The sequence below is a fragment of the Trachymyrmex cornetzi genome, unplaced genomic scaffold (assembly GCF_001594075.2).
Source record: "Trachymyrmex cornetzi isolate Tcor2-1 unplaced genomic scaffold, Tcor1.1 scaffold335, whole genome shotgun sequence".
Classification (NCBI taxonomy): Eukaryota; Metazoa; Arthropoda; class Insecta; order Hymenoptera; family Formicidae; genus Trachymyrmex; species Trachymyrmex cornetzi.
In genome coordinates, this window is record NW_017298058.1 from 396,084 (window position 1) to 415,699 (window position 19,616).

Sequence of the window (19,616 nt, forward strand, 5' to 3'; positions counted from 1 at the left end):
TGTGGTGTTAAATAGAGGGGGAAAAATATATTGCTCTATCGCTTCGCCGGCCGGCTGGCTCCTTCGCATGACAGTCTATATTACAGTTTGTATGACACACGTGAGAAAGTATTGTGGACGTCGTCTCTGCGCGTAAGATGACGTTAACCGCGGCTCGGTGGATCCGTGTGACATTGAATGAACAAGAGGATAGCCGAGTTTAGATGATTTATCGTCGCTGTAAAAGTTCCGAATAGATTTTAGAGGTATCATCAAAAATTGTGAAAATTTGTGCAAGTTTTCGTATAAATTGGAATGGAAAAAGAGAGGAGGATAAAAAGAAGGTGCAATATTATGACTCAAAGGAAATAGATGACTATAAAAGAAAAGAGAATAATAGAAGAGAAGGAGAGCAGCAAGTTGTGTGATCTTTACCTTATCGTAGGATCGGTGACGTCTCCGATGAGTGGGTAGCTGACACATAATTCCTGCCGCAGTGATATTGGTGATGTAATTCAGTGTAGAGTATACATTAACTCGTAGATGCTAACGATTGAAAGCAACGATAGAAAGATAACGAGAAGTAAACCTGCGTTCGTGAGCTCCGTCGTTATGTAGCAAAGGAATATCTGTTTTTGATCTGATATGAAAATTATGAAATATAATATACATGTCTTAACATATCTTAGTATCTGTAAATTAAATGTAATAGTACCTTATCTGTGTACATTTTGATGTCGTCGTGTCGATGTCATAATTTTGTACAATTGTACTATATTCATTTAACGTCGCCAAAGATAATTTGTAAAAGTAATTTGCACATCCGTACTTCTTTCATTACCAAAATTGAGAGCGTGACCTCGATAAATGGGAATAAAGTTTCCTGACTCGTAACATTAAATATTTTTTAAATAATTCTTTAACAAGTTCTATCATGTTTTTTACCTGAAAGAAATGACATAAAATTTAAAAATATGTATATGTATAAACGAACATAAAGAAAAACATCATTTGCGAAAAAGGAAATGTTTTTTAAAACATGTCATAATGTTCATTATATACACATATAAAATCATAAAATTAAAAACGTTATTTAATAAATATAATTATTAATTATATATATATAATAATACAGGACGCAACTTAAATTAGAAGTAAATGGTGAAAATTAAAAAGAACATTGCTCATACTTTTATCTTTATTTTTAGTTTAAATTATTTAATTTAAAAAAATAGAAAAGTCGCTTACGAGTCATTTTGTAACTATAATATAATAGCTAAATAACTGTAAAAATAGATATCGTTGAAGGTTTTATAAATGTGTGCAAAATACCATCAATTTCATAATCTAAACTATGAGCTCGTTTCTATTTTCGTACTGGTTCTGCACTACCGGTAATTTTGGTTAAACGTTTCATTATCATTCAACAATTATATTCGCAATGTTAAGTTAAATATACGGTAATTACATCTCATGTACATGCATGTGCATGTTGTAGCGAAGAAAGTTTTTAGTAAACCTTTTTTTTTTCAATTTTTGATCGACATCACGAGGGGTTCGCTTTCAACTTCTTCGGCGCGACCGTGAATTTCCATGCAAGAAAAAAAAAGAAATGCACGTTTTGCGTCCGACAACAGAAAGAGAAGGTAGGGCAAGGGAGGCGTGCATCGCGTGCGAAACGTAATTTCTCCCTTTTTCGTGTGTTCTGTTACCATAAATGCAGAGTGAAAGACACTCGATGCACGGTGCGTACGAGAAACGATCGATGAGAATCGATAGGAGACTTCTGAAAAAAAAAGAAAAAAAAACACCATATAGAATGGTTGACATGTAGCGCACGAAGCTTTGCAATTATTGTTTTCCCTTTCGCGAGCGCGAGCGTCTCTTTGCTCCCCCATATATATTATTTGTATCGCGAGACTTTGTTCAACTTCATCGACCAAAACTGTTAAAGTATACCGTTAGCTCTTTAATACTTAATTGCCCTTCTTTCAACCCTCCCCCACCCTCTTTCAACCACAATTATTACTACAGCGCGTGTCTCGCGAATGCTAGGGAGGAGAATGCCGCTCATCTGAATAATTTTAGATGGACACGAAATGTTCCGGCGAACCATTTATCGAACTTTCGGAGAAGTCCTCGAGTCTCATGTCACTCGATCATAACGCATAAGAAGGATGCAATCGCACAATCAACACTTGGCCATCGCGCTAAAGTCGCGGAAGAGGAAGACAGATAAATCCAATCAGACGCTTGCACTTAGAGCCCATTGGCCCAGGATGACGATATCCAGTAGTAAAACACGCGACGAGTCTAATGATACCGAGAGGAGCTTGCCACGATTCGGTGAATGCTCCACAATTATCGATGCGAACGATTCCAACGTCATCGCCTGCGATATCGTCGAACTCTTCTGCGAGAACAGCGACAATAGTAACGAAGAATTAAGGACGGCTTGTCCGCGGATTTCCAGCTCGACGGAGCTAAAAGATGATGAGGTCGATGTGTGCGCCACATGCAAGGATTGCGTGGAGTGTCAACAGCAGCAGCAGGACAGTGTCGCCGCTGCCACGACGATACGCAAGACTGAAGAGGACCTGATGAGCGACCAAGACGAAGAACTGGCGGAACATCTGGATTATTATGAGAGTGACATCGACGTAGAGACGGCCTTCACATCGAGCACAGTCGTCTCGACAGAGCATGAAACAGCACCAATTCTCGTGGATCTAACTAGCGAGGAGTCTAAGCAAGCTACCTGGAAACAGACAATTTTAAAACGGTTCAGCAAAGCCGAAGAAAACTCAGAAATGTCGGGTGAGAACGTGATAATGAACAACGATATGTTACCTAAGTAACGTCGACGATCTATAGCTGCGATATCGAATATATGTTCAAGTGTAGATAATATATTGCCACAATGTACGCTACGTTTAGAAACAATCGCATAAAATGTAATTACCTTATCTTCGCAAAAAATCAATTAGTACAAGTATAAATAAACCGGTCGAATCTTCATTATTTCTTCAATGTACAGCTTTTAACATTCGATTACGTGCAAGTATAAAAAGAAATTCGTGCTTCCCCTTTCATTCACGGCCATTCTCCAAGGAATGTAGAATCTGAAGAAATATTTTAGTATAAAAAGTTTATATCAAAAATATTTTTTATGGGTTTTTTAAAAATATTTATCTTGAGAATTAAAGTTTTTGACGCTACAAACTAAATTAGTGATGTTAAAAACTAGATAAAATTAAATAAAAATTAATGAAAATTTCGTTCAAATCAATTTAAATTAATTCTTAAAGACTCCTTAATGATACAAAATGGTTAGATACAACAGGGTAATAGAAGTCAAACACGGTAATTTTTGTGCAAACCCAACGGTTAAGAAAACAACTTTATTAATAATTCATCCGCTTAGCTTGTTTGTTAACCTTTTAGTTTGCACAAGAATTACTATGATTTACTTGACTCCTATTGCCCTGTTGTATCCAACCTTCAAAATTGTATCCAATTTTTTATTTCAAATCAATTTACATTTGTTATCTCGATTAAATAGTCTTTCGAAACATATATTGTTCGAAATCATGCTCATTTAGGACTTTATTCGCTTAGAAATAGATTCTAAAAAGATAGTGTGCTGAATTTCATTAATATTATTAAAACGAGTGGCTTTTTTGAAAGTAAAATTGAAATTAACATTTAAAACACACACAAAAGACTATTTTTAAAAAAGATCTAATTAAAATACGTTATCAAATGAGAATTTCTTTTAAAGTGATTCCGGACATTTTAGAGTAGGTCGTGTGTTCCTCTGTGAGGTATATCTAATTATAAATTCCACTCTTTTCCAGAACCTCGCATCATGATAGCCGACAGTTCTAGCAGACTGCAACAACGCGGTAGCACAGGCAGCAGTTTGGCGACCGCCTTGAGGGATCGTGGTCCTTGCGTGATCCCCGTGCAGCCTAATCGCTCCCTACCGATCCGACCAGCGCCGCCGACACCGACGAGGTCAGCGTCGATAGTAACGTTGCGGAAGACACGCTCGCCAATTCTCAAGCTGTCGAAATCCGCGAGCTTGGACGTGGTCGAGTTGCAGTCAAACGTATCTCCAAACAGCTCCTTGACGAGCGAATTGAACGAATTCCCTTTCGGGCAGCAGGATGGGAACGGAAACGGAATGATGCTTACGGGCGAGTTCATCGATCGCTCGGATTACATTCTTCCAGACATGACTAATGTCGTGCAGGTAGCACTGGGCATATTTCTTGTTCTTTTTTCCCTTTCAAAAAAAAAAAACGATTATTTTTTAGTATACTATACTTTTAACAAACAAGAGAATTTCGATCCGTAGACAATGCTTGCTTTTGATTAGTCAAATTTAACGTAGATCATGTAGAGGACAATAAAGCCGTAATGACAAATCAATATTATTTCGTAAACCTACCCTCTATAATAATTTAAATATGCAATATGTATCAAGTTATTTGTAGATTAAATAATTACTATAGAGGGTGGTCTTACGAAATAATATTGATTTGTCATTGTGGCTTTATTGTCCTCTACATGATCTACGTTAAATTTGACTAATCCAAAGCAAGCATTTTCTACGAATCGAAATTGGAAATTAAAATTAACTAAGAAACGGAAGAGCATAAAACCACAGCACAAGTTGTTTTATGTGATATTTAATCTATTCAATATTTCAAAATTAGACGTTTCGGCCATTATCTGACCATCTTCAGTAATTACAAAATAAATAAATGCATAGGATACCAAATTATAAACATCGCCATCATTAATCAATTATATATACATAATGTCGATACGTTTTCAAGATGATATTCGATAATTTGTCTGTCAAAGTGCCTACGATGAAGTAGAAATGTTAACAAATTGTGGGAAAAAACAGAATCTGGAAATTCTCTTGATTGACACACGATTCGAAACAATTTCAATAAACCTCATCCACCACAGAACACATGCGCACGTATAATACGGATAAGATTTGGAAATTTGACTAAATTTGATTAATGATGGCGATGTTTATAATTTGGTATCCTATGCGTTTATTTATTTTGTAATTACTGAAGATGGATAAGATTTGAAAATTTGACTAAATTGATTAATGACGGCGATGTTTATAATTTTGTATCCTATGCGTTTATTTATTTTGTAATTACTGAAGATGGCCAGATAATGGCCGAAACGTCTAATTTTGAAATATTGAATAGATTAAATATCACATAAAACAACTTGTGCTGTAGTTTTATGCTCTTTCGTTTCTTAATTCTTATTATTAACCATTTGCTTGTTGATTATATTAAAATTAACTATCAACACAATCCGCTTTAATTATGCGACGTTGTTGACATTGGTAATGGTTTGCACGTTACAGATTACGAAAGAGGTCAACAGCGTTAAAAGAAAAAACAACGAAGATCGGGATAAGGAATATGAGAAAGAAATTACCAAGGATGTGAAAAAGCGGAGAAAATCCCACGAAGTCGACGCCCATGTACGCAACGAACGCATCAAAAATATTTTAAAAGAGTACTCCAAAACTTATTCCGGTAATTTGATCGACAAAGGGGAAAAAAAATTACAGCAACATGTAGTAGTGAGGCTGTGGGATTCTCGTCTCGGGATACCTGACAAAAGATTCTCGTCACCGGTGGAGGTGTCAACGACGGAATCGGAAGCAGAAAAGAAGGAAATCTGCAACAAAGTCGTACCGCCTTTAAGACTGAAGAAGATTGTGCGTGAAGGTACGGTATTTAATGTATTCAATGTTTAATTAACATTTCTAAAGAGTAACATGAATAAATTTGTCGATATTTAATTTAGATTGTTTATCGAAATTCTTGTACAAAGAAATTCTACCACGAGGTACTTAATTGGTGAATTTTTCATTCTATAATTTAATAAAAAAATATTTCACTCAATGCACTCAAGAAATGTAGGTTTCTTTATTATTTGTTTATTTTTATCCTTAGCGAGCACCACTGACGAATATCGACATAATATCGAAGTAAACTCTGAGATAGGAAGCGGGTCCAATTATCGCATTGTCACCGGCGCCACGCCACGTCCGGAATCTCCGTCCGGATACTCCACTACTTCTTTTTGGAGCAGCGAAACCTCGGAGAACGAGTTCGAATCGTCGGATAACACGCAGGATAACAGTCGGCGATCTTCGCCGAAGAGTGATGGCTACAAGATCAAGTACCGCCGCAACCGGTTGCGCCAGAAATTGCGGGAACTTCGCGGGAAAGCGCTGGAACTCTCGCGGGAGATGACTGCGTGCAATAATGCCGCCGATACGAGTCCGCAGCGCAACACCCGGCTGCGGCAGATGATGAATTGCTACGAGAAACAAATCGAGAACATCTCGAAGCTGTTGTGCAAGTTGTCCGCCTCCATTCCGCCGACGACCGACGACGTCGTTGTTGATCTTGACTATGAGAACGAGCTGAACGACAAGCGCATATCAGCTGAGGAAACTGCTGTTGACAGTGATGTCGAGCAGGTAAATAGAATATGATAGAAATTGAAAATAAAATGCTCTTCTCAAAATAAAATAAAAAAGGATGTTAAAAAGAGACCGATTTTACCCGAAAAAGTATAAGGAAAGGAATAGTGTTTTTTGTAGATTTTGACTTCTTCAATATGATAAAGTTATTAAAAAGTTCGTGATGCTTGGGAAATACCTCGAAAATTAAGCACGACTATTGAAATTTGGATAAATATACCATGTTTTTTTTTGTGCTCAATTGTCGAAGTGTTCCCTAAACATTACAAATTTTTAAATAATTTTATCGCATCCACACAAAACATTACAGGAGGCCAAAATCTACAAAAAAAAAAACTATTCCTTTTAGACCCAGTTTACACAACTCATGGTTAACTCTTAACCGAGGTTTAATCTTATTTCTCATCTCTTTCTAATGCTAGAATTGGAAAAAGATGAGAAATAAGTTGAACCTCGATTAAACCGATTAAACCTCGGTTAACCGTGAGTTATGAAACTAAGCCTTAGTTACTCCTTTTTAAACAGAAATCGGTCCCTTTTTAACATCTTTCTTTCTTTCTTGCTGAAAAAAAGATCGCCCTTCCTCGAGTTGTAATTCGATAGATGAAAATGTATGTTGTCAAAAAATCGATTGTTCGTCAATTGTTTCATATGATATCATAAATACTAATTAATATATTTATGTTGAAAAGATGAATGGAATATCCAGAAGCAGCGTTTCTCCATCTCCTTCACCGGAACCACCGAAATTGTCGCCGCGTTCTCCCATCGATTACGAGAAAGGTAAATCGCCCGACGCGGTGAGAGACAGTCCACCAGTATTACCGAGAGTTTACATAGCAATCCAACCGACTGCTCTCGAATGTTTGAAGCAAAATTTGATCGTCACCAAAAGCTGGCATAAAGGCGACAGCTCGCCGAGCTCGCCAACCGAGAAAGAAGTCAAGGTGAACGATACGGATCAAACGATAATACACGATGTAACAATGCCAGCTATATCTCCGGTTTCATCGTCCGAGTTTGAAGATCCAACAAATAGTACGGCGGAGTGGAACGAAGAAGAAACTTTGTCGAAAATGAAGAATCCGGAAATCGAGGAGAAAATTCCGGAGGATACTAAAACGTTTAGCGACATTGAGGAACATCGACAAACGATACCGATGGTGCCTTCGGACAGCTTTCTGAGTCCGACAATGGACCTCGAAATAGATAGAAGCGGAATGAGAGACATGAAAGAAAGACCTGTCGCTCAGAAACATCTTGACGAAGTAACACAGGAAACCGAAAACAAACAAGTCGCCTGCGAGAAACAGAAGCTGGAACAGAAATCGAACGAAGCTTTACCATCTAATCCATCGATCGTAAAAGATACTAGGAAAACGATGAAATGCGGAACTTATTCAGAAGAGAGAATCAATGTTAAGAATAGAGTAGTCACGAGTACAGTTACAGCTGCACAGGAAGAGATGATCAGACAAGTACCCGCCGCCAATGTGACTAACATCTTGCAATTACAGTCGAATTATTATGGCTCGTCTGTCGCACGCGAGAACGTCTTTACAGATGTTATCCAAAATTCGAGAGACGTGCAGAAGGTAATCTGTAAAAAATTATGGATTAATAATGGTTACAACACACAATTGCCGTAAAATATTGAACTCAATAAAATTGCATGTACCATCTACATTTCTATGAAAAATACCATTGTGTGAAACAATCTATATTAATTTATTGTTAGTTAATTTTTTTTATTACCATCGTATCTCATATTTTTTCTTGTAAAATCTACAAATTATTATACGTAATAATTTAATAATTGCCCTGTATTATGCCATGCTGTTATTAATTATTAACAATTATATATTTTTTTCTTTTTATCAATGAAAAACTTGAGCATTTACAAAAAATAATTTTGATCCGAGTTAAAACGTATTTTGCGTAATTTTAGGTAACATCAAGCATGAGTCAATCTGCTGCCTTGGATCCAGCAGTACCCTTGAATTTTACTCAATCTGGATCTACTGTTAGCAGCTCAAATCAACAATGTATCGTGTAAGTATAATATATGACGTGTTACATAATTCTAAGTTTGATCTATATATATGTGGAATTTAAAATGTTCTTTCACACAATCGATGTATTAGTCTGCCTAATAGCTGCAACAGAGTCACTCAGGAGAATACCAATCAGCGAAATGACGGAAATCGTATTATGACGGAGCAATTTCCTACGCTGGGTAATTGGGTAGCGCGAATGTCGAAGAAACAAGCTACTAAATCGAAATCTAAATTACAATCTGGAATAAATTTACCAACCGCATCAACGGCGGAGGTCGCTCGCGTAAGTTATAAAAATATTTTCACCAATTCGTTCGATGAATTATTTCGATGAATCATTTTTTACTAACGAATTTTTTACTGTTCCTCCGCAAACAGGTTCCCGGAGTGGAGGCGCAAAAGATCCGCTCAAATGCACCAAGTAATGCGACTCGAAACAACATAGTCAACGTAGCGCCGCAATGGAATACGGAAAGGTGGCAGCGTCAGCAGTATCAGCAACGTCAGCAACAAATGTATACATCATCAGTTATACCTCCAGTGAGACCGGGCATCTGTCCACCTATCTCAGTTACCCAGTTCTATCCATCGAATTATACGGTAAGAGATAAGAAGATCAATGGACTAATCAATATATAAACGTAACGCATCTACTAGATATCGATTTTATTTCACAATCGCTTAGAGAACTAAGTATCTAATCATAATATATGTAGTCATCTCATCATTCAATCATTTAGCTAGTTTACCGTTGCAGATCGAACCTTACGGTGCGGCTTTTGGCTACCACTCAGCGGTATGTCCTTACGGCGATTATCCCTATCACTCACGCCTGCACGCTACCGCACCGCCAATAAGCGGCTACCAATTAGGTCCTTTGCAAGATTCGCACGCAGCTTCACTCCGTCAGATGCAACATCACGACAAGCGTTATCCTACTCATCTGCAGGATACGGCGTCTCGTCACTTTACCGCGGATCTCCTCAAATATTCCGGTACTTTATCCGCGGGCGGCTATCAGCCGGCAGCTGCCGCTGCTGCCGGGTTGGACTACGATCGTCTGAGGACGTCGACAGCTGCTACGCAAAACAGTACCACGTCGACCTGTTTGCCACCACTGCTGTTACCGCCACCTCCACCGTTAGTAGCCTCCGCGCAGCAATCTTTGGCACGCACTTCCTTGGCTGGCTACCCCGCGAGCAATGGTCAATGCGGCAGAAATAGGATGATCCCGGATGTCGTTGCTGCAGCGGCAGCTGCTGCGGTGGTTGCGGCAGCTTCCTTCGGCCGACAGCGTGGTACGCTATCATCCTACGGAAGAACTGACACAGAAATGGTATCTGGAGGAATCGGCGGTGTCATGGATAACGAATCTTCGCAGCTGATGACGAATAGAGTGGCAAATCGCGAACGTTTACCACAAGAACAGGTGCAACCAGTCGGTGGCGTCAATGTAGACTCGCGATTGAATAATAATAGTTATCGGCAATTGCAAAATTTAATACTGGATAGATTACCTTACGTGAAAGCGGATGATACTTATTCTCAATCTACAGCGATGTATGACGACAACGCACAGGAGCCGACGGTAGCATCCTCAGTGCCCACGTCGACGTACAAATCCGCTACGATATTAGCATCCAATAACGCGTCCAATAACGCGTTGGTCGCCAAGGCACCCGTGCGGAAAGAGAATCGTAACTGCGAAACGCCGCATCTGGGTAAGGTGAATCGTACTCTGGAAACTACGAGTAATCTGGAGTGCTCCAATTGTGGCCTCACCGGATCCATGTTCAAGTGCCTAGGTTGCGAAACAGCCTTCTACTGCGACGAAAGATGCCAAACTCGTCACTGGAGTATCCATGTAGAAAAATGTCCCAAGAGGATGCCCAAGTTAAAAAAACTTGTCTGAAAATTATCATAGAAACTATAAGGCAATCGATAAATAAATTGTCTGTAAAATATTAATGAGCTTGTTCAATAACTACAACAATAATCAAGAAAAATGAACGATATACAAAATGTGTTATTGTTTTGATATTCATATATTTTTGCCCCGATAATTTATGTATCTCTAGTCAATGTATTATAAATTATAACGAATGCGAGTTCTGTCTTAACAGTCGCATCGGATTTACACCACGAATGTGATAAAGTGTGCCTGGTCGTAAGATAAACGCTTACTGTAATTTTATGGTACTTTGTTCACAGTCTGATGTTCTGCTTTGTAAATTATGAACTGCGAAATACAAAAAGTTCAGCGCACCTCGCATTATATCTTATCTATTATTATACGGTAAATGGCGTATGTATTGTGCAATAGCTATGATATGGAAAGTATAAGCTCATCGATATATTACATGTTGTAATGTAACAGATGTTACGAACGTGCTACCTCTCATGTACCTTACAGTCATAAGTCGTTACAGTATAAGTCATAAAAATTGCATTCGACTGCAATTTCGTTCTATTAAGACTCCTGGTTCTTCATTGCAATTATGTTGGATTATAGTATCAGAAACGAGAAATTATATGAATTTTAAAAGTAAAATTTACAATGAAGTAGGCAAATAAGAAGACGATATAATATTTCATACATAAATTTCATACATATTTTATATTTAAGTAAAAAAGTAAAATCGAATGTTTTATATATAAAACTTTGCGTATGAAATATAGCGTCGTAATACTCCAATTTGCCGATTTTATTGTATATTTCATTTTTAATATTAAATCTTGTTATATATATATATACTTTTTCTCTCAATATGAATTTTTTACAATGTGAAAATTTCTTATCATCGATATCTTACTCCAACATGATTACAACGAGGGGCCTTGCTGCAAAGTAATTTGAAAAATAATTTAAATTATTAATGGAAAATGTGTGTCTAAAAACAGCTGATAAAATATTATCATTTTTATGAATATATGTACTTAAAAGTCGCGTATCTGTAAGAAATAACGCTTACTATACACACACACATATATATATATATATATATATATATATATGTTCTAATGCTTTTTAATTGTTATATAATCATAATCAATTTTTTTATACTTTTATAACAATTTGTAAAGAAATTACAGCACCGCAGTTTTATTAAAATGAATAAATGGCAAATAAATTGATGGAAAACAAACATATTAATTTTCTCATATAAATACGTATATAAATGTAAATATTTATTTAAGGAATATTAAAAATATCAAAATAAAATTTAACAAATTTTAGATATTATCTATCGATTAGAATAGATTACACATTTGATACATACATATGTATACCTCCGTAAATATATATCATAAATATATCCATAGATATATACCATATGTATATATTTATGGACATCATAGAAAGACTCTTTATATACAATTAAAGTTTAAAAGTAAAGCTTTGCTGTGGCTGTTGTGTAGCTATTTGATTTAAGAATTTGTGAGCTTCTTGATAGTGAGGACTTGTTTCCGTGACAACTTTCTCCATCCAAGCAGTCAGACGTGGTCTCCCTTTTTTCGGATCGTAACCGGCCATTCCTACAAGAAAAGAATTCTTGATTATTCAAATCTTAATCACGGCGTACATCATATTGCCTGAAATTGAAAAATTTATGTAGCTTACGCGGTTGTTCCAATTCACAAGCACAGAATATATCAGCCACGCTAATCGTGTTTCCTGTCAGAAACGGCTTATCTTTCAGCCATACAGTCTCAATAATGTCAAGACAATCGTTCATACGACTTTCCAATTCGGCTACCTTTTCCGGTTTTGGCGGCTTACCTCGCATTAGCGGATTAAGAAACTATTTTTAAAAAATATGTTTAAATATTCAGCGTGTAAAAGAATACTATTTTTAAGGAAAAAAAAGCATTTACTTTCGCTAAAAAATACGCTGCACAATGAAGTCTTGTGTTGAGATGCTGCCACTCGAGATATTCATCAACCTTCGCTTGTTTTTTCGAATCAGAAGGATACCAATGATCGTCCACTTTAAATTCTCGGCATATGTATCGCGTAATCCCTACACTAAAACAATTAAAGGCTGTTACAAACAATATTAAATAGAGATATTTTATTTATAATTCTATTAGGTGTTAAACTTAATTCCTGCCGTTTTTCGTTTACCTTAATCAAAGTAATTTCCTCCATTTTCTACTTTATTACTAATTAATAATACTTTGATTGAGGTATTTCCCATCGAAACAAATCAATTTTGGAGACGAAAAACGGCAGGAATTAAGTTTAACACCTAATATGTTACTCTGTGGAAAGAATAATACCTTTCACCAAGGTTGAAATCATCGTGCTGTATAACAGGGACTTTCTTATATGGATTGATCCGTTCAAATTCTGGAGTATATTGTTCGAGATTCTTCAGATTTACAATCTTCTTTTCGAACGGTATATTCCACGTTTTGAGAAGTATATATATTGCTCTCGAAGGTTGCGAGAGTAAATCGTAATACAACTTCAAAGTCATGATTCAGAAAAAAATTCTAAGAAAGAATAAAAATTAAAAGAAATAAAGGAAACTTTCAATTAGAGATAAAACGTCTTAAGCATTACTTTTGTACTCTTTTTAACCCTTCACGTGTAATCTCGATTTTTTTGTCCAGCACAAGTTTTTTTTACTATTCTAGATTTTCAAAAAATATGGAAAAATTCAGGATTACTTTTCAACATCTTTATTACCAAATAGTTTTTACTTAAATGTTAAAATCTTTATTTAATAAAAATTAAAATTTAAACAAAAATGAAAAAATTTGAGAATAAAATTTTTTTTGTGTCAGAAAATTACAGATAAAGTAGAACGGAATCTTAATATAAGACATGCGCGTGTGCACATTTATGCTTCGTAATTCATGAAATTTAAGAATTCATAATTTGCCCGTCAATCACTTTGAAATAAGATTATCCGTATTGAATAAATTTTAAATTAGCCTCACAATATGCTGTATACGTTGCAGCGTTATTACAAATTTGCTTTGAAACTGATAATTTGTTTATCATATTTAAGGTGACACTGCCATTTATACGTAACCAAAATAATCTATTTTTTTTTTTTTTTAAGAAAGGGCCATGTAGTATTGCATTGTTAATTATTAGATGTTGTAATTTTAAGGATTTATGCCTGTATTCAGACTTTTTAAAGCTTCCTTAAATTTATCTTTAAATATTCAGTAGCCAATAAAATAATTCATATCTGAAGATAATTTAAGGAAGCCTTAAATATATAAGGCCCAGTTTCACAACTCATGGTTAACTCTTAACCGAGGTTCAACTTATTTCTCATCTTTTTCTAATTCTAGAATTGAAAAGAGATAATGAATAAGTTGAACCTCGGTTAAGAGTTAATTTATTATTATCAATAATACATTATCGATCTATAATCGTCTCTATAGTTATCAAAGATATCTGACGCGAACTGACAAAATCCACGCAAGCAATGAGTTTTCATTTCATTTAATTCCAAGGCTGCCGAGTTTTTATTGCGATAACCAGGCAAGCGAATTGAATGAAGTGAGTTGTACGTGGACCGATTATCGCTCGTTATTTGACACCATTCGCGGATTACTTGCCACTTAATTCACGCAGGAGAAAACTCACTCTACAGTCTACTCGGCGTTCAGACTTAGGACTAGTCAAGTTCAGACTGGGAATGACGAAGCAAAATAATTTTTTTAGATCAGTTGTGAAACTGGTTGTGAAACTAGTCAGATCTTATATTCAAGATCGTCTCAAGTACGGTCTTAAGAAGTCACGAACCAATCAGAAGGCTGCATTATGGGCCTTCTATAATAAGCCGCAAGTCAGAAGTTCTAAGCGATCTTAAGTCATAATCGGTGAAGTTGGCCAATAGTCAACTTGAACGACTTTGTTAAGACTGGTTAAGACTTCTGACGTTCTGACTTGCGACTTAGGCCCAGTTTCACAACTGACGGTTAACTCTTAACCGAGGTTCAATTTATTCATTATCTCTTTTCAATTCCAGAATTGGAAAAAGATGATAAATAAGTTGAACCTCGGTTAAGAGTTAACCATGAGTTGTGAAACTGGGCCTTATTGTAGAAGGCCTATTAGCGTCTTAAGACATTACTTAAGACGGCCTTGAAATAAGAATCGACTGTGAATACCGGCCTATGAGTGCATCCACAAGCACGACCGCTCACTAAACTCTGACATCTGATTGGCATATTCCATTAGATCTAATAATACAGACCAAACAGGTACAAGAACTTACTGAGCGCTCAGTGAGTAGTTGTGCTTCTGGACCTTATGAATACGAGCATTGTGTCATCTGTGAATTATCAGCTGATCGAAGAAATTAATAAAAAGAAAAATTCAAATCAACAAGCAGATTATAATTTCTGCCGGCTTTGATAAACAACAGCGAGATTCACTCAATGCTTGCGACAAACTCAACTAATATTTTTTTTTAAACACAATGTAATATTTTTTTCTTTAACATGTACCAAATGTTAAAGTTTTAGTTAATTTCTAAGCGGTGTCTCAAGCTATTTCAGTCGGTCTGCCTGAGAGATGATATTAGAACGACCTTTGACCTCAATCGGAAAAGCACAACGGTACGCTTTTTTTTTATAAATAATTTAGCGACTACGTATAACTTACGATCAATGCGAATGCAACAGGTCTCAGCGAAGGTGAATATCTCACGACGCAGGCAACGATACTGCAACAAATAACAGAAAATTTCTTTAGTGTCGATAATTGTTCAACAATTGTAAGAATCGCAAATGAAAAAAATCGAGCATAGAAATGACGGCGTTCAAATCTTCCAATCGATTTCGGAATTTATTATTATCAATAATACATTATCGATCTATAATCGTCTCTATAGTTATCAGATACCTGACGCGAACTGACAATGTTCACGCAAGCAAAGAGTTTTCATTTCATTTAACTCCAAGGATGCCGAGTTTTCATGGCGACAACCAGGCAAGCGAATTGAATGAAATGAGCTGTACGTGGGCCGATTATCGCTCGTAATTTGACACAGCTCGCGGATTACTTGCCGCTTAATTCACTCTACTCGGCGTTCAGACTTAGGACTAGTCAAGTGAATGACGAAGCAAAATAATCCATTTTTCTTAGATCAGTTCAATCAGTTTTCTTTCGCGTCTGAGAAGTGAGAGGGGATCAATGATAGGTACTTCACGATACTTACGCAACCGATACTTCGAGAGGCTCGACGTAATATACTGAGTATTACTGAATGCTCAGCCAGCTCAGTTGCGCGCTGATTCTTCGGTGATAAACGGGATGCTTCCGAAAATATCGTATATACGTAAACATTACGTTGTACATGTGCATCAATACATGTGTCGTGCCAGTGCATACGTGTAACACACAAATAAACACTCATATAAACGCTTATGACACACATATAAATATTCATACACACATATAAAACTCATACTTCACATATACACAAAGTTCATTAATCATATGTATGAAGTTGTGTACTCAAGGTGGTGTGTGCAACATAAAACAGGTGGAGACACGGCCACGCGAGACGCCAGTTGGAAAATGGCGGACTGCGAGAAGGAGGAGGCACACAATCTCGTAAGCTATTTACCTTTACTTAGCGTTTATCTAATCGTCTTAGACACTTAGCCCCTAGTCATCAGATAGCGATATTCCTGCGTCGCGTTAAATTATTTCACGCTTACTCATTTTATCGGCTCGCTGCGAGCGTTTTTGAGGTTATGCCGTTTGACATTTCCTCGAAATAGTACGCTCCGCATAGATAACGCGAACATCCTGTCCCGACTGAATCGATAACATCCTGATAATTTTACTTCTAGCAAATGGAGTTCGAGTGGGTGCTCCACGAAGAAGTGCACTCCTCATTGTCGCAGCTCAGGAATATTTTGATGGTACGTGGATAATCAAATAAATTGTGTATAAATATTCCTGTACATCTAGCATTAAAAAAAATTTGTTCTGATTTAATTCCATTCGTGAATCATGTAATATCGTATGTCTAGTCAGTATATCAGTACATCAGTATATCAGTAGCCAACACATAGGTCATACATATTAATCTTGCATATCTATTTTAAGGAATGTGCTCAACGCTTTCCACTGGCTCTCTTCGGTAACGATCAGCACAATAAAACCGACAGATTTGTTTTTGCAGCTCCACATGATCAAGTAAAGTGTGTTGCTGTTCTGACAGGCGACAGTATCACAAATGCGGTAAAGTGTCCTTAGTGCACTATCAAGATTGTACTTAAAAATTACAGTTGTAGTAAAATAATAATTTCTGATTTTGTTGCTTTATTGAGATAAATTTCTATTTTGTTCATAGGAAGTGAATTTTAAGGTACAGCGACAACAGAATGTCAATATGAGAACAAGTATTCAAAGTGAGCATCCGTGGAAGTTGCAACAAATTCAAGATGCTGCTAATCATTTACAGCAAGGCATCGCTCATATAGACAATGTAGACAGACATTATCTTTTTAAAACATCGGATGAAGTTATGCATGTGCTAGGTAATATTTTGGGCTGCCTTCAGAGGAGCAGAACTAGCTTGATCGTCCCTAGGAAGAAGACAATTGATGATCTCATTAAAAGTCGGAATATGGTATGTGACATTTAGCTTAACATAAATGTATTAGTTATATTTAATAGCAAGTAACACTGTAAATTTTGTTTCGTTCACAGAAATCTCTCAATCCAAACCTCCCAGAAAATTTGGCCATTAGCTTTTACATTCAAAGCTATAAATTAGTTTTAGCTGTTTATCAGTTAGAAAATGCTCACGGCAGTGTTAAGTACGAAACCCAGCAAGCAGAATGCAGCGTACCATGGCTGAATGACGCTCTAGTATTGCTTACTATTGCCCTACAACTTTGTCAACGACTAAAAGACAAGGTTTGTCATATGATAGTTTAATTGAAAAAAAAAAATTTTTTATTTATTATAATAAATTTTCTAATATGATAAACTTTTTCAGATATGTGTCTTTTCTCAATATAAAGATTTTACGGTAGGTTCTCGTGTTCCTTCTGCAATGGGCTGGTAACCTAACACCAAGATTCGTTTTCGAATAAAATTCAATATAACGTACGATGATACATGCAAGTGAGAAAGATTTGGCCTCAACTGGTAACATTTGCTCTGGCCTTTGTTTTTACATATGTTAATTGTTGTCCTTTCATCGTATTTCTCATTGCACTAGAGTGTTGTTCTAAACGTTTTTAAACGTGATTATAGTGTGCGCCTAGTATAATAATGTATGATATATTGTAAGCTATTAAGATACCCGATTAAAGATTCACATGGAGATGTGAGTCACCAACGGATAATAACAAATCACAATATATTATTAGGCCAGAAATGGAAGACTTTAAGAGCATTTTGCCAATTACTGGTGTGCCTATCACCATGTTAATATACTGTGTTCTTCCCATTTCTGTAGTAGTTTTTCATAACCGTGTAAATTTAACTTTGGCATATGTCATCTAAAATTTGTCACTTTACCTACGAATTGATAGAAAAGTATTTAATACATCTACTGTGATTCTAGAAATTTACGCTGTAATCCTCTCCTTACTGGATTAGAACATATTTTTGTATATTAATTTTTTATTTTCTTCATTATATTCCTTGTTATAGATGTTTACGTGCATATTTACACATTGTGCATTAACCACTATGTAGCATAGTTGTCAACTTAATTTTACGGAACTATTAAGTTATTTAGAAAATAATTGTCTTTTTGTACTCAAGATTTATATTCGTTTTAATTCAGAATATTTGATGAAATCATTTGAATCAAATTTCTGTCAATGTCAGTAATTTATTAATAGTATGATAAATTACGAGAGCGTAAACATTAAAATGAAAATTAAAATCTAAAGTTGCAAAAAAGAACGATTTTGAACTTGCCGGACAACCTAATATTTGTCCAATCACATCATTTCTTGATCTAAATTTTAAAAAGGTCGATGCAATAACTTGATATCTTTGTGCTAATAGGGCGTACTAACTTAATGATGACTACTGTGTGTATAGTTTGGAAAATGCCATTTTATTTATCAAGTATTATTTAAAGATAATAAGTAGACAAATACCATGTGCCTCATGATTACGAATTTGGATAAAATACCAATACTTTACATGATGGTACAATTTTTGTAATCGGTATTTTGATTACTAAAATAGTTAGCGAGGATATAAATATATATATAAAATATATTCATATTTGTGAAAAAGAGAATATTGCCAAAGAGAATGTTGCTCTAGGTTATTAACAGTAGGGAAAGGATTAAGGTTTATAATTAAAAAAAGTGCTTAAATATAATAAGTAGTTAGTAATTCTTTTAGTAAATTAAAGATGTGTAGGAAGAAATAAATCTCCATATGCATTTTTTGACGGTTTAATGAAGTTGTTTGAAATTATATGTTTCAAAGAATTGAGATATAACAATTACAGTTCAAGATTTAACACAAAATTTTTGCGTCATTGATTGAAAGAACGCAATTAAATTGTCACTCTAGTTACACATCAAGAAATGCTAATGAAAAAAAAATCTTGCCCAAGTTATTATCCTATAGTATTTCCACAAAATTTATACATATATGTTTATAAATTAAGATATGTTTATTATTTTAATTATTTATATGCTTATTTTAATCTGTATTTTGTAATCTAGTTCAAGACATCGGAAAATTGTAATTTATATATTAAATTTTATACATTAAATTTGTAGACAAGTATATTGTTTATTGTTATATGTATTGTATGTTATAAATACGATCCAAACACACATATACATATTTTAGATTTGTCTTAAAAGTTTATTAGGTATATTGTACTTATGTAATTTGTGTGTTTAATTTATTTAGGACAATTAATAAATGTATGAATGAAATTGTTATCAACTTTCACATATGTCTTTATCATAAACCCAATATTTTGTTAAATACTTGTATTAGCTGTATTCCAGTTTTTGCCAAGTTTTAATATTTATTAGATTAAATATAAGTTTTTTAAGCAGTGTATTTTGTG

At 35.4% G+C, this 19,616-nt stretch overlaps 3 protein-coding genes across 4 annotated transcripts; 2 read left to right on the plus strand and 1 right to left on the minus strand.

Moving 5' to 3' along the window:
* Positions 1-1,293: 1,293 nt before the first annotated feature.
* Positions 1,294-11,150, plus strand: LOC108763092 (uncharacterized). Its single transcript, XM_018510428.1, has 9 exons — positions 1,294-2,796; positions 3,837-4,234; positions 5,384-5,753; positions 5,982-6,514; positions 7,210-8,112; positions 8,466-8,569; positions 8,662-8,857; positions 8,953-9,174; positions 9,332-11,150. The coding sequence occupies exons 1-9, from the start codon at positions 2,157-2,159 to the stop codon at positions 10,484-10,486; spliced, it is 4,521 nt and encodes a 1,506-aa protein (XP_018365930.1). The 5' UTR covers positions 1,294-2,156; the 3' UTR covers positions 10,487-11,150.
* An 803-nt stretch (positions 11,151-11,953) lies between these two features.
* On the minus strand, positions 11,954-15,835 carry LOC108763094 (glutathione S-transferase theta-1). Of its 2 annotated transcripts, none has more exons than XM_018510430.1 (6): positions 15,762-15,835; positions 15,206-15,266; positions 12,856-13,071; positions 12,451-12,601; positions 12,197-12,377; positions 11,954-12,111 (listed from the first exon to the last, which is right to left on the minus strand). In XM_018510430.1, exons 3-6 carry the CDS (start codon positions 13,053-13,055, stop codon positions 11,954-11,956), a joined length of 690 nt encoding a protein of 229 aa, XP_018365932.1. In that variant the 5' UTR covers positions 13,056-13,071; positions 15,206-15,266; positions 15,762-15,835. The 2 variants fall into 2 exon arrangements, with proteins under 2 accessions (XP_018365932.1, XP_018365933.1); XM_018510431.1 differs by lacking the exon at positions 15,762-15,835 and adding an exon at positions 15,446-15,621.
* Positions 15,836-15,955: 120 nt separating this feature from the next.
* Positions 15,956-18,105, plus strand: rogdi (rogdi atypical leucine zipper). The gene is made up of 6 exons (XM_018510429.1): positions 15,956-16,159; positions 16,402-16,473; positions 16,661-16,795; positions 16,908-17,186; positions 17,267-17,476; positions 17,559-18,105. The coding sequence occupies exons 1-6, from the start codon at positions 16,043-16,045 to the stop codon at positions 17,625-17,627; spliced, it is 882 nt and encodes a 293-aa protein (XP_018365931.1). The 5' UTR covers positions 15,956-16,042; the 3' UTR covers positions 17,628-18,105.
* The last annotated feature ends 1,511 nt before the right edge of the window (positions 18,106-19,616 follow it).